The sequence below is a fragment of the Styela clava genome, chromosome 10 (assembly GCF_964204865.1).
Source record: "Styela clava chromosome 10, kaStyClav1.hap1.2, whole genome shotgun sequence".
NCBI classification, from domain to species: Eukaryota; Metazoa; Chordata; class Ascidiacea; order Stolidobranchia; family Styelidae; genus Styela; species Styela clava.
Genome location: NC_135259.1, coordinates 11,608,608 through 11,624,680, shown reverse-complemented (window position 1 = coordinate 11,624,680; position 16,073 = coordinate 11,608,608). Strand labels below are relative to the sequence as shown.

Genomic DNA, 16,073 nt, shown 5'->3' with positions numbered 1-16,073 from the left:
ATAAATAATTATGCAAACAAATTTTAACTATGTCAACATTCGTGTTTTATTTTCAGTGTTTATGATATCGTTTCAATTTCAATATGTAAAAGAGCAGAACGCCGCGCCAATTTCAACATTTTCCCTTGCGATGATCTATAAATGTATAAACAGTAAAGCCAAATTTATGTTTTTTATGGTATTTTCAGTGTGTATGATATCGTTTCAATATGTCAGAAACAGTAAATCAGAGATATGACGGTCAGTTAGCACAAGAGATTAAAAAGATCAAATTGATGTTTTCCACTCTTAGTATTCCTCTGCTCAGAAATTTGGTTTGAATATTCACTTCTTTAAACAAAATAATTTAGGATGAACGGCTTCCACTGAGGCATGAATAACCCCGTTTTGACTCAACGCAGTATGTTTAATATAATTTTCTCGGGGTCATTAGCCTCGTCGTGGGCTACCAAGCGTGACGTTGTTAATTGAGTAAGATTCTGGTCCACTCGGTTCTCATCAGTTGCAGTGGCGCAGGCAGGAGCGTGCCAAACTTTTCTGCTGCCCGGGGCGTGTTTCTGATAATGCTGCCTCTTATACCTAACTTCAAAAATAATTCGGGGGATAAACAGATAAATTAAAGCAATTAAAAGTCAAGTAAGATATAAACGTTTGTTTTATTGAATAAATATTCAAACTGAGCAACAAACTCACATGTATGAGATCAAACTCATATATCAAAAAAGCAAGCCACTAATTTATATGTCCGATTGCTACTTAGATGTTTTAGCAGTCGCACAAGCAGATTTTCTGACATGGTTTTACCATTGCCTTGTTTTCACATGCTATTTATTAGTTTTTGGTTGTGTTTTGAAAATTTCAGAAAAAATCAAATAAGTCAATGATTGGGCGACAGCACATTTGCACCCGTTACCTGTACCCAGGACATTTGCACTTGCATACCTTTGCAACCACCGACATTTGCACCCATAGATTTTACTACCTGTATATAGATTGCACACGCGGATATTGGCACCCACGGACATTTGCACCAGTGGACGTTTGTACCCATGTACATTTGCACCCATGTAGGCTACGTTCGGGTTTGCGGGTAGTTTTGATTAGAAAGCATAACATTAGGATGTCTTTATTTCGGCACAAATGGCAATAGAATCTCTTTTACTTCAAAGAAGATGGTATCAATGGGTGTAAATGTTTACGGGTGCAAATGTGGGCTACGTTGATGCAAATGTCCATGGGTCCAAATATTCATGGGTTTAAATGTTCATGGGTGCAGTCTGTATGTGGGTGCCAAAATCTGCGGGTGCAAATGTCCGTGGGTACAAAAGTATGAAAATGCAATTGTACCTGGGTGCAAATGTACGTGGTGCAAAGATAATGGAACCCAATGATTATACTGTCTTATCATATATTTTAATTGCAGTAATCAGAAAATTAGTACAAAAATACCTGTGATAGGGCTAATGACCGAGAACGCATCCATAGTGGACTCTCCAGTCAGTCACACATCACTAAACACATAACATGGGCTTTTAATTTAATAAAAACACATCGAGAAAAAAATGTATAATAACGCCTACTCTACAGCTTGGTTTTGCTGCCCCCTACAACGTGCTGCCCGGGAGGCTGCCCCTTTCGCCCCCCTCTAGGCACGCCACTGGGCGCAGGGGAAGCGTAGAGACATGAGCAAACATCAGGTCAGGTATGAGGGTGAGTTCAAACCAAATAGGGTAGACCAAGTTGTATAGGGAAGGACCAGCAGACAATAAAAGTGGTTGCGGGAGTAGCGTTGTCAGAAGCACACCAGTCAAGAAGAATAAACATGGGGGAGTGAGCGAAAATATCAACCAGCGAGGCCAGCGGCGGGGCCAAGGAGACCAGTCAAGAAAAATTAAGAGACAAAGCAGCAGCAGTAAGCAATCAGAAAAGACTGGTTGTGAAAATGGAAATAAACAAGGCCCAATGGAGAAAGAGAAAAACGACGTATACTGACTCAGGGTAAAAAAAAAAAAACAGCAAGTACCAACCTAAATCCGCAAACAGTAAAGAGAATGAGAATGAAAAACATCGAGGTCCCATGGATGGATATGAGAAAAACAGCCAATAACCAAATAAATAAAATAGTACATAAGTACAAAAAAATCAGCCTGTAACCAAGCTGCAAGCAGTTTCAAGTATTAAAGCAGCAAGTAACCCAATCTGCGCAATAAAAGACAACAAAATCAAGCAAGTTGTGAAGTGAAATCAGCAACGAAACAAGCACACAACTAAGGTGGGAATGAGAATGGTAAAAAAAATTGCGATGACCTCAAGCAGTCAAGGGAAAAAAATATATATTATCAGCAAAGGGCAATTACAAGTAGACGAGGGAAAGAAAATAGAAAAATCAGCGAGGCTGGCGGAGCAGTAATGTTTCCCAATAATGAATAATGCAAAAATAATCGTAACTTGTCCCTGAATTAGTGTAATAAATAATGAAACTTTCTTATAACCAATCCTTCATTATTGTTACTTTTTTTTTAATATAGGGCACCAAAGGTGCCTAGGGCCTCTAAAAGGCATAATCTGGTCCTGGGGTCATATATGTTTCCTTGATGCTTCGAGGACAAAATATTTCGGCAAATTGGAACTATCAGCGCTAGGAAACTTCAAGAATGTTTTTTTGGTATATGAATGGTGACTTTCAAAGTTGCTGCAATATAATCATGCGGCAAATCAAGTTTTTTTCTAAATTAAAAAAAATATGTGAAAATATTTACTATAAGGATAACTTCCATTTAGTTTTAAGTGGTGTACAGCTTGTATGGTAGAGGAAACAGCAACCGATTAGCGAATATAGATAATTTTTTATTAAGACAAATTTCTTACGTCGTTCGAGTTTGAGATTGAAAGTTTCACTGCACTTAACTACAAAAATTTAGTCAATGAAATTCCACGCTTAGTGGAATATATTTATAAACTAATACTCTTCATCATTCTAACAGTCAATCACACAAATTTAGTTTAAAATATTTCTTTTGCCAACAAAGGGATAATTATCATTTAACAAACAAATTCACATTGAACCTCGTAAAAAATTTAACTAGAGTGAAAGTGGAACAAATTTGAGTATGGTCTGAAATTCTGACAAAAGCAGAAGAAACATTCATAAACATTGTAGTTGTCTGTGTATTCGTATTATCTGTAGCCCACAAATACATAACATATATATCTGCATAAGTTACTTGTTTCTTATCTCAGTGCATTTCTGCTGACGAAGTGTTGAAACATTGATCAAGCATACTTTAAAGGAAATGCATTGCACGTATTTGCATCCTAGACAATAATACGTTGGTATGAATTGAGAATTTCGAGATATAACTTTACGTCTACTCTGAAGGAAATCAGCAGTGTATACAGAGAAGACATCCCAGAACGAGTTTCAGGACATAAAATCTTTTATCGAATAAGTTGAACCTTCAATTATTGTCTATTAGCTCCCACAGACCATATAAAATTGGCTCACGCATTGGATTGGATCGGGTTTAACTCAGATAATTTGAACTAGGACAAAACGAGTTGGTGATAACAATTCGTAGTTATGGTGCGGCATTCGTGTCTCAGGCCACAGCCCGAGGACAAAACATGTTGTTTTGACCGTACAATCAAGGTTGGATCTCCAGCCGTGCTTGATAGTACATTAACTCAGTGACCCAATTTATTATATATAAGCACGTCACGGTTTGTATAAAAAAAGATAAGAGGGGAGTGTCGAGGCAGAAAGTAACAGTATTTATCCGTAAGATACTGGAGAATCGTGGCGTTCAAATTGGTAATAAAAAATCAATTGTGTGCTGGTGAATTTTGGTATCTTTGCATTCGTTGATAGGAGTGGAGATCAGGCATTCTCAGAAAGAGGGTGCAATAGAGATCAAGGATTAAGGATTGGACCGCTCCCGTCTGCCTTTACAACACAACGTCTAATCATAATATTATATATAGGCTATAGCACCTAACGAAGAAGATGAATCAAACAGGCATATACCATCAAGCTGCCGTCGCTTCCGGTATGTTAGTTTACATTTGATATTCATAAAGTTCTTGATTGTAAAACATCTAATAATGCATTCATAATTCAGATTAGTTAATCCTTATATTCAACTTATTTTGAATCTATTACAATTGTAAACATGTTCGCTCATCATGTTTCCACATAGTATGTAGGCCTACAACTGTTTTGTCTATTCATTTGAAGAGGCAGTAAAATATTTAAATTTTCTAGATTTTGTGTGCAGACTAGACCAATATATATCAAGAACGCAATAACTCTTATAAGTATTGTTGTGCTAATACAGCATAGCGTACCATCGATTTTATCCTCCCGTTGTTCCTCAACGTGTATATAGAAGGTAGATAATTTAAACATTCAACCCGCCTTAGGGGAAAGAAGAAGACTGGATGTTTACCCGAGCATCTACTTCCTTTTTTACTTCCGTAATAATGGCTAATCAGAAAGACGCAAAACGTGACCTAGCAACATGAATTTTACAAGCCGATTAGACCCTTTGATCATTTGGACAGATTTTCAGGCATGATTGTAAACATTACCCGTTTTAGTGGTACACGTATTGAATTCCATTTGTCAGTTTTGGTTGTGTTTCCAAGATTTAGGCTAGGATTAAATAACTCAATGATCATTTCGTTTTTCTATGAGTCTTTAGTTTTATTGCAGTAATCAAAAATTAGTCTAGAAATGGCGTGATAGACTAGGCTAAACTTTTCTACCAGGAATTTTAAGTGACAAGTGAATAAAAATGATAGTTTGAAACACGCAACCAGTTTTTATGCCAACTCGCGTAATCACTCTAGGAATAAGCATCCGATATTTTCAATGATAAAGTATAAAAATAAATGATTTTTCTGGTCAAATGTTGTGGGAACACCCATTGGCAACCGAATCGGGGAAAAGTGTATACACACCTGCGTTTAACCGCTGTTTATGCCCACGCGATAATGCGTATATCAAGTCCTTAGTATAACATTTACCGGTAATTCTTTTTTAATATAGGTCAACTTGAATGCTCAGAAGTCGGTCGTGATATTTTGAAAGCAGGCGGAAATGCAGTTGATGCAGCAATAGCGGTTATTTTGTGCCAAGGTGTCGTCGAACCGTATTATTCTGGAATAGGTATGGTTACATCCAGAGTATTTCAATGAATATTTTAGATTAGTGCTTCACAACCTTTTTCAGTTCGCGACGCACTTTTATTTCCATTTTTTGTGCGACCCACAATGAAATGTTAATATACGAGAAAAGATATAATCCACGTGCAATTTAATATTAATGCAAAACGTGAGCTCGCATATTGAATATTATCAGATCAAGTCGAGGATTGATAGGAGACAAGCTCACACACAACGTAGCATTGACAATATAAACGTTGTGTTTTTTTTCTTTTACTCCCTTACCTTTTGTTTTTGAAAAAATTGTGGCTTTCAAAAATCAAACAAAATTATGAAATTTAAATAAAGTATATTACCTCTGGTTTACCCAGTATTCAAAATGCAACTCATTCGACGTAAGATTAACAACTACATAAACCGGCGTATTTGCTATTGTCTACTCTGATCCAACAAATTATCAATCAACCTAGTAGCCTACCTACACTTTCCAACACTTGTAGGGGCGTACTAAAATTATTAACGAGACACAACGAATAATTCCAACTGTTAATTGTTTCATGAGATTATTGTCAAGTAATGATGATGTCACGATTTTCCGATCTAATTGTAAAATGTATACACCATTTGGAAGTGCGTCGCGACCCATTTTGGAAAGTGTTGGAAATGCATCGCGATCCACTGGTTGGGAACAGTGGCATATCTAGGGTATGGCAGCCAGGGCTCCCGCCATGGGCGCCGTTTGGATAGGGGCGCAAAAACGGTGAAAAGTTTTAGTTTTAAAATGTTCCAATAATATAATTCGGAATTAAAAATATCAGCAATTTGTATTTAAATAATAACGTAATTCCAACAAAAGCTGTTAATAAAAATAGTCAGTCAACGATCAAGGGGGTGCATTTTCAAACGTTGCCATGGGCGCCATTTTATGCAGATACGCCACTGGTTGGGAAGCACTGTTTGAGGAATAGAGTAATTCATTATTCACGGTAAGAGAAAACATAAGGAAGTGCGTTGCATTTTTTCGTGTACACCGGTATTCTGATGTAAATACTGATACAAAGGGAACTAAATACGTGCATGAGTGCTGTTAGATTCGGGTAATAAGAAATGCAAAATTGATTTAGCGGTTGTGAACAGTTGATTATCAACACTCATTCAGGTGGAGGATGTATAATGACTATCTACAATTCGTCAACAAAATCAACCACATCCATCATAGCCAGAGAAAAGGCACCCGCGGGTGCAACTCGTGAAATGTTTTTGGAAATGGGAGATTATATCAGAGGTGCAAAGTTTATTGCGGTACCAGGGGAACTCAAAGGCCTGGAGTAAGTTATTTAGCTGAATAAATTTTTCTTGTTAATCCTCCCCGTTTTTGTTAATCCTTCCCTGATTTTTAATTTATGATTTTTAACACGTAGCATTTCAGTATTGCTTTTGGTAGATCCGATAAAAATTAGAGATTGACTTGTGGACGAATGTCGAAGTTTTCCAGTGGTCTATATATCTATACTATTTGCAAACTTTAACGAAACATTTGGTAATTCTTTCATATGTTTAAATCAAGAATGTTGTAAAACATTTTGTTATTACATTGAACAGAGATGTCGAAGAAAATTTTATTAGGGCCTATATAATTTAATCACGATAAGCGATAGAATTCATTTATACTACAGGTACGCATTTAAGAAATACGGAGGAAATTTATCTTGGGGAGAGTTATTCCAACCTGCAATTGATAAAGCTAGAAATGGGTTCAAAGTTAGTAAGCAAATGGCTATAATGTTGGAAAATCTTTACGACAATGTTATAAAAAAGGATCCGAATTCAACATTTAGTGATGTTTATTGTACTGAAGATAAAACTGGAGTAAGTAGCATCAATAAAACAGCAGATGGTACTATAGAGGGTGACTGGTGCGCTTGTGAGAAACAAACTTATACTGTTAGCACTCCTGCCCGCGAATGTTAAAATGTTGTCCTTCATTACAAATATAGTATATACAACTATTTTCAAATCTGTGGTACGGCTCGTACCACAGAAGAAATTTCTAAATTAAAAACGTTGCATAAGATACCTACTTCATCTCATAAAGAAAAATGCGGTTTTACTACAAAAATAACAAAAACAATCCTTGGTCTATTTTATGTCTAGTTACTATGTTTCAACTATTGCATTGGTTTGGATACATGGAATGAAAACTTATTCCATATCAGATAGATTGCAGTGAACGTTTAAATTTCCACTAGTAGTGTTAGAGTAAGGTGGCACATTTAATCCATTTTTTACAAATAAAAATTTATTCCCATAATTTCTGTAGCATAGTGTTTACATCAGTAAATTACTTTTATAAACTTACTTTTGTGATTTAGCGACATAAATTTGAACAATAATTGATAAAGTAATAAAAAATGACTCATCATATATTTCTAGGTTAAACAAGAAGGAGATACAGTGAAAAATCCTCTACTTGCTGATACACTAGAAAAGATACAAAAACAAGGCATAGATGTTTTCTACAATGGTGAAATTGCTGATAATATGATTCACGAAATTCAATGTCAAGGGGGAATTCTGACAAAGCAAGATTTAACAGTGAGTTATACTAAATTTTTCTGTAGGTCAGTATTTGTTGTATTAATTAAAAAATCTATTCTCGTGTTTAGTATAAACTTAATTGAATATCCAAGTATGGTAAGTCTTGTTCATTTTTTTTAATAAATTATGAAAGACAGTGGTGCGAGGTATTACGCAACGATGCCTGATTTGGATGAAAACCACATGCAGATTCAGTAGTATTATGCAGTATTTACTTTAATCGCTTTTGATGGATGTAGAAAAAAATTTCATTTCAGGATTATTCAGTGCTTGAAAAACCTACAATCACGATGAAACTTGCTAACGCTGGATATACAATGCATGCGCCGCCGTTGCCTTCAGGTGGACCAGTGTTGGGCTCAATCCTTTCTGTTATGGATTTATTTAACATGAAACCGGATGATTACAAAAGGAACCCTGCATTGCAGTGTCATCGTACTGATGAAGCCTTCCGACATGCTTTTGGTGCCCAATACAGCATGGGGGATCCCGATTATGATCAAACTGTATTGAATATTCAAAATCAAATTGTATCAGGAGATTATTCGCGTTCTGCTCGGAATAAAATTCTTGATGATAGAACGTTTCATGATCCTGTATATTATGGTGCAAAGATTTTGGACTCTCATATGTCATCCACCGTGCATATATCAGTGATTGACCCAGACAAAAACGCTGTCGCTTTAACTTCAACGATAGATTTTATATGGGGATCTCGAATAATGTCGCCTTCTACAGGAATCGTATTTAACAACGAAATGGCAGATTTTTCGTATCCAAGTATGTATTTAATTATTTTTAAATGAATTCATGTTATTTTCATTTCTTAGTATGTCGTATTTGCATAAATATCACGTTCACTGATGTATGGAACATTGAATCAGTACTATAAATTTCTTTTCTACATTCCTCAAGATGGCGACAATGAACATGATTCTCATTTGTCTGCGACAAACCAAATAGAGGGAGGTAAACGTCCATTATCTTGTATGACGCCTGCTATATTTCTGGACAGCAATGGCGATCCAGCTTTTATCATTGGGGGTTCGGGAGGTTTCCGAATTCCAGGAGCAGTGGCCAATGTTATGCTTAAGTAGGTATATTAGATTGATTATTGCAGTTTTTTTGTTATATATACTATTGATGTTTTTCGATAGCCGCGAAGGAAGAAAAAATTCCCCTTTGGCAAATGGTCTATTTGAAAAAACAGATACGACTCGAAACTGTTAGTCACTATACCTATTTTGACAATCTAAATGTCCCGGTCTTCGAGCTCAAAACTCGGATATTCAGTGAACCGACTTGTTTCGCCAGTTGATGGATACATTTCATATTCTCAGTTAACAATGATGCAAGTTTTCGTATAGCTGAACATTTACACTTCTACTTGTTCATCTATACTTTTCAGATCCTTGTATTTTGGTATAAATGATATTGGTGATGCAATAAAAGACAAACGATTTCATGATTTTTTGGTACCGGATGTTCTTTATTACGAAGCTGGTTTCGATGGTGATATTATTCAAAACTTGAAAGAGATGGGACACAACGTTGTAAGTTTCTAAGTATATATTATATATATATGAATTATTATTGAATTCATTTGAATAATTGGATAATAAAATTGCCAAGTATAAATAAACGATAGCAGCTTTTATTTTAGTACAAAATAAAAACACTTTCCCAAGAACATGAGGTTATTATATGCTTCAAACCCTTGCTGTTCGAATATATATGCCAGGTTTTGTGGGATTCAATAGTTCATGGATATAAGCAGTTAGTAGTATTAGTGCTGAAGTATTTACAAAAATATTAGTTTGTGTTTATCATTTTTCCTGATACCACCGGAATTAAATCACGCACAGCGGGGCTACTGACGCTGTTTAGACTTTAGAGCAGGGTCACCAACCTTTTCGAAGCCGAGGGATACATTCTGGGTAACGATTAAGCCGAGGGCTACCAGTTCAATGCACACTTTAAAATTTTCAATTCGGGTCAATTTGCTCGATTAACCTTCAATTATTGATAATTACTGATATTTAGTCAAGTAAAAACACTGATAAACTTTAGGATTCTTCAGGAAATCAAACAATTATCACAACGTAGCAAATAAATTACTAGCAATGACCCTTCCATTTTCAAACTAAGTGTTTTTCAAATTGATTTTAAAGTGATCACTAAAATAATATTTTCGGAAACCACAATGTGTACCTACTTTTTTTTTTACAAACACCCTGCATAACCCTAAGATGAAATGAACTTAACAGTTGAACTGCCGAATATTACATTTACAAACACATTTAACTAATATGAATATCTTGTTTTCAACAAGGAGAAAACCCAAATCGAACAAATCTGGTCTAATGCTTTCCACCAGTGTGTTGTACTCCAGCGTGTAACTTGACAATGCAACTCTGAGCGGGTCTTCCTCAGTATGGCGTATTCCGTGCTTAGTTCCTTGTGAAGTTCATGCCCAAAAATGTTGATTCATTAAGATGGCTTGTACCAAACACTGGTACAAGCCATCTCGTAACATAGAATTGCCGTTTGAATTAAAAGGCAGCTTTTTCTGCCCGTACTGCGCTGACCAATGGATATATAGTGACAAGATGTGAAATGTCTCTTCGCTTTGTCGTCGCTATAAACTCCACGCAAATGAGACATACGCGAGCTGTTTTCACGGCGGTAAAAGGAAATCCACCTTCCGTTCATCGTAAAAATGGTAGGTTTTTTTTCAATTTTCTTTGAAATCAATAATTGTATTATTGGCATTGCTGCTCCACAAATCAACGGATACGAAAGCCGCAGGTTCGTGGAAGTTGACCATCTGTGTGATGTCATAATTGGGAGAGTATTAAATGATCCGTCACATTACTGCGGTCAAATAAAAGTTATATTGATCGTTACCATAATATTTAACATAGTGTTATATAAGTGTGATTTTTTACAAGAATAACATGGCAAAAATTAATTGTTGTAGCTTACTTATCAGCGCCGTTATTAAGTTTATTTTGGAACAGACCCGCGGGCGACTCATGTGGTCTTCACGGGCGACTTGTTGCCCGTGGGCAACGGGTTGGTGACCCCTGCTTTAGAGTATAAAGACAATTTACTATCGATTGTGGTATACATTGATCAGGTGGGAGAAACTAGTTAGACACTTTTGAGCCTTATGTCTATGTGATAAAAAGCGTGTCCTAGGTCCTAGGAAGTATTCTAGAGGAAAAACTCATGTATTGGTCTTTTTTTTCTTCCACATGGAATTACAAAGATGCTTTTTTTCTACTATTGTAAAGTTTGGTAGATACTTTTTCATCTGTAACTTAGAAAATCTTCAAACAAAGGAGCAAGGTTTGTATTTAAATAACTAATATATTTTTTTTCATTTCAAAATTTTAACAATATTCTTCCGAGTTAGACTTCTACGCTGGTAAAATTTAACATTCCTGTATTAACTTAGTTTTGCGGTATATTCATCCCAATATAGCTATGTATAACTCTGATCATACGCAAACAATCGTATTCTACAGGAGGAAGCATGTAAAATGGGCCGAGTGAATGCAATCAAATGTGACTCTTCCGCTATCTACGCATTTTCTGACACTCGTGACAAAGGAGCAGAAGCTAGCGGCTGGTAGAAAAATTGCCATCACCATTTTCAAAGAGATTTGCAACGTTTTTTTTTTACAAAAACAGAGCTTTGTCAATCTGTCCATCACTCGCATTTTTTATAAAAGTGAGTGCTACTTGTCTTGCTTCGAGCTGCTATATATTTTGCCTAATTACCTTAACATATATATATTATAAGCAAAATTGCTTTCAATAAGTTATATTAAACATATATTTGGTCTTGCTAAATTGAAAAGTTATTTTTAATCGAAAATATCAGATTCTCAATTTTCAACAGTTTACAAAAGCAAGGGTAAAGTGATATGACCTTTTGGCTGAAAATAAAGTTTACAGCTATAAAAACATGTAAAGCTATTTTCCATAGAAAACAGCTCTTGTCTTGGTTTGATTTATCTGTTTCACAATCATCTGGCCCATTTGCTGTAATGCTGTACACCAGGGGTGGCCAACAAGTCGATCGCCACGTCTCGAATAGTCGATCGCGTCTGATGTTGAGTGAAGTTAATAACATACCTACCAGAATTGCCTTGAACCAGTTTCATTCAGCGTTTGTTGTGTGTTTTAAAACAATACAATAATACAGCACTGTACACGCGCAAAATACCATATACACATGCAGCATTTGAGTCTAGCAACTGGCAAGCCTGATAGAGCATATTAGTAACAAATGCAAGTTTCGCTGCAGCCAAGGTTTAGAAATGAATTTGCCAAATATCGTGTGCCTTGACTGACGAACAATCCTGCAATAATTTCTGCAGTAAGCGAATGTTATTGTCTCACCCAAAAGTAGTGTTATAAATTTTCATTGCAATGGTAGCAGTGGCATCAGAGTGCCCAATTTTTTAATATCGTAAGAAATGCATTATGGCCACGGAAAAGTTGGAAGTCTATCGTCGAAACGAGAGAGCCTTCAATTGATCCCGCAGAAATGAGAGAGAAGCACACTCCCTTTCTATATATGGCCACAGTGGACAACTGGTACCAGGGTTGCCATATTGGCTTTTTTAACGCCAAATTTGCCATTTTTGGCTTTTTTCAAACGCGTTTGGCGTCAGAATTTCCGTTTGGCTTTTTGGCGTTTTTTTTGGCTTTTTTCAAGTCTATTCTAGTGTCTATTATTAAAATCATATAAAATACAATATTTAGTGTTCAACAACTGAACAATAGTCTATTACCTGCACTTAGCTACTTAACATCAGGCTTTCCTGGAGCATCGATTCCCTTGTTTGTTACATTAACTCTTAACCATACCCAATAAGAAATAATTGCAGTTTCCGCAGCTGCTCAGACAGATGTTCAAGCGGGGTTGTAAACATTGCCTGGTTTTCATAGTTTTGCGTGTTATTTGTCAGTTTTTGGCTCTGTTTCCAAAAAGTAATTGTATAACTCAATTTTCGGGGCTCCCGAAGTATGCGAACCAAGATGGCGGACATCGGAATGTAATATGTGTACTAGGTTAGGGTTAGGCCATAATTTTAGGTATAAATACTACGGGAGGCTCTTGGCTAGTCTTCGAACTGATAATAGGACTAAAATAAGGAAAATTGAAAAAAAAATATCGCCTAACCCTAACCTGTTACCCATGTTACGTTCCGATGTCCGCCATCTTGGTTCGCATACTTCGGGAGCACCCAATTTTCATTATGCCTGATATGGTTTATGTGAGCTCTAGTTTAATTCTGCAATTGCAGTAATCAAAATTTAGTCTCACGAACGATGTGATTAACTACGCTAAAATTACTGAATTAGATATCAGTGGTTCACCTGTGAGAGGCACGGCGTTAGATAAATTTTTAATGAAATTGATGATTTATAAATTTGAAAAGTTGAATTTTTTCTATAGTAAGATACAATATAGGGAGAATTTTTTAAGGTATATTGCAAGTTTAAGTAGAAACATGTAGGTATATTACATGCTGAAGCGGCACCCCGTCTTGTATATTGAATGGTAAAATAATTCTGTCCACTTGATATTTATTTCACCTTCTACAGTTCTATAGGAAATTTACTTTCTATTTGTGTGCCTCACTGAATGACATGATGGCTTTACGTCTTCATCATCATCAGTACGTTGCCAAGGGCTTAAAATCTGACTAATCATGGGGCTTTTGTACTTGGTAAAATTGTTGGCTTTTTCTGGCTTTTTTGTGTCTTGATTTGGCTTTTTTTGATCGCTGGGATCTGGCAACCCTGACTGGTACCGCAACGTCTGACCTTCACTACCTATTGAATATTCAAACATATTGTAAGTTTATATTATCCGATATAGTATATTCTAGATTTTAGAAAAATTCTGAAATATGTAGATATGCAAATTGTCCATTAGAGACCGGGATTCTAGATCTGGAAATCTAGGTCTCAAAATCGACAGCCCGATATAGTAGGTTCTCGATTTTGGGAAACTTTTGGAATATCTGAATATGCAAATAGTATTCGGCCATCCCCATGTAATACAATACTTCACTTCAAATTTACACTACATTGAAGAAGCATCGCGATTTAGTACAAGTTATTTGTCAGTTTTCAGCTGTGCTTTCAAAAATAAGTTGTAAATGAATTATTTTATTTGTCATTATATCTTCCGATAAGCTCTAGTCTAGTTTATCTGCAATAATCAAAAATTAGTCCTGGAAAAGCTGCAATAGACTAGGCTAAAATTTGCTACCGTATTAGTCCACGTAAGAGGCATGTGGTTGTATATTTTATTGAAAATGAATCGCTCTCGCAAAACAAGAGAGCTAGGCTCAAATATATAGACACGTAACAGCAGATACCACAGTCTACAAATATATTAACACCAAGCGCAGTTTAATGACTTCAAAGAAGCCCCCATTTTAAAAGACATGAAATATAACTGTGACTACAAGCCCCCCTTCAAGAGACAGTTTGGGCTTTCATATCGGTAAAGCGGCACTGTTACCGGTACACGAATTTTACAGAATCTGTGATGATTCTGTTTTAACGTGAATTGACTTACCAAATGATTCGAGTTACTGCGGTATTATAACAGTAAGTAACGCTGTCTACAAATATATGAACATCAAGCGAAGCAGTAGTTTACCTTACCTTCGCAACATTGCGGGTTGGGTATCAGTACAGTACTGGTAAGTGGTAACCTCAAAATTCTACTTGAGCAAGAATTCCCAGAATCGGCTGTCGCGCTTGGCGGATTAAAAAATCGTGTTCCAATGGTTAAAGAGTAATACAGCAAAATTTTGTATCAAATATTGAATCTCATAGGATTCACGAAAAATTTGAAAAATAAAATAAAAGTAACAGCCTCCTAGAGAAAAATTCCATATTCAACCACTGATAATTTCGAAGCAATTGGTCCAGTAATCAATGAGAAAAGTTTTTTTTTATTATCGATGAAATTATGTGTCAAAGAACAAGGGAGCTATGCTCAAATATATGGACACGTAGCGACACATATTGACAAATTCGGATGACGTCATAGCACATAAAAACGAATCCCATGCAGCTCACCGGTATACCTGAAATAAATAAAAGTAACAGCCTGGTCGCGAAAAATTTAATTTTCAAGCACTGAAAATTTCAAAGCAATTGGTCCAGTAATCAAAAGAGTCCACTAACGTGTCCCAAAACGATCGTTATTTCAACTAACGTGTCCAATAAGCATCCAAAGAATTGCAATAGTAAAGTATAGCATAGAATAGGATTTACATATTTATCCCGATGGAGAGGAGAGCCAATAAAACCGCTTAACCATATAGCAAACCACGGTCTGTCGTCCGGATACTAGTCCATGTCGGGTACCGGTATGGGGTAGTTAGTTATTTGTTTTCGGAAGCATGGACTTTATGGTGGAGGAAGCCGTGACCGACCAGCGATTACGTGAACCACACTACCGCGACAAGGAGTCCAGCGATCCTCTCGCACATAACCATCCCCGCATGGGATTCGAACCCGCGAACCCACGCAAAGTAATCAGAAGTGCCGTGGTGAGCGTATTTCTAACGCTTAGCACGATGAGCCACACCGCCGTGTCGTAAAATTTTTGTGGTGCGAAGGGTCGGGAATACATCCATAACGGTATGTTGTTGTTAGAATTATTTTGCATGTTCTTGTTGGATGGAAAAATATTTTTCATCAACTGCTTGACCAATTGATTTAAAACTTTCAGTGGTTACAGATTGTAATAGCCTTCTAGCGTAGTAGTATATATTTACGCTTCTAGCGATAGCAACAATCTTCAACCACTGATAAATTTGAAGCAATGGAATTTTCCCCGAGCTATGACCCCCGAAAAATTCCTCCCATCTACCATTGCAATATTTTCGGGGCTCATTTTAAGTGTGGTTTTGCGAGTTGGCGGCTGTAAAATTGGGTATTTGTTTCAAATCGTCATTATGATTCACCGCATACAACAATCTGTTTTTTAAAAGTACCGATAAAGAATTTTAGCCTAGTCTATCACAGCTATTTCTACACTATTTTCTTACTGCAGTTAAATTAAAACTCTTATGAAGACAAAGTGATCATTAAATTATCTGATTTATATTTGAATTTTCGAAACACAACCGAAAACTAACGAATAGAGTGCGAAAACGGATCGGATGCACAGAGGGAGAATTGTTACGTCACTTTGTGCGTCTTGCTGATTGGCAAATGTCACGTAGTAAACAAGAAAGTCGATGCTCGGGGAAAGGTCCATCGATCCA

The 16,073-nt window shown here is 36.3% G+C and overlaps 1 protein-coding gene across 3 annotated transcripts; it reads left to right on the top strand.

Annotated features, from left to right (window-relative positions):
- Window positions 1–3,632: 3,632 nt before the first annotated feature.
- On the top strand, window positions 3,633–11,960 carry LOC120337619 (glutathione hydrolase 1 proenzyme-like). 3 transcript variants are annotated; one of them, XM_078117000.1, is made up of 9 exons: window positions 3,745–4,046; window positions 5,048–5,167; window positions 6,323–6,491; window positions 6,840–7,032; window positions 7,597–7,758; window positions 8,019–8,541; window positions 8,677–8,854; window positions 9,170–9,314; window positions 11,292–11,960. In XM_078117000.1, the coding sequence occupies exons 1-9, from the start codon at window positions 4,004–4,006 to the stop codon at window positions 11,397–11,399; spliced, it is 1,641 nt and encodes a 546-aa protein (XP_077973126.1). In that variant the 5' UTR covers window positions 3,745–4,003; the 3' UTR covers window positions 11,400–11,960. The 3 variants fall into 3 exon arrangements, with proteins under 3 accessions (XP_077973128.1, XP_077973126.1, XP_077973127.1); XM_078117002.1 differs by lacking the exon at window positions 11,292–11,960 and having other exon boundaries at window positions 3,633–4,046; window positions 8,677–8,858; window positions 9,170–9,304; XM_078117001.1 differs by lacking the exons at window positions 3,745–4,046; window positions 5,048–5,167 and adding an exon at window positions 6,156–6,260 and having other exon boundaries at window positions 11,292–11,954.
- Window positions 11,961–16,073: the final 4,113 nt, after the last annotated feature.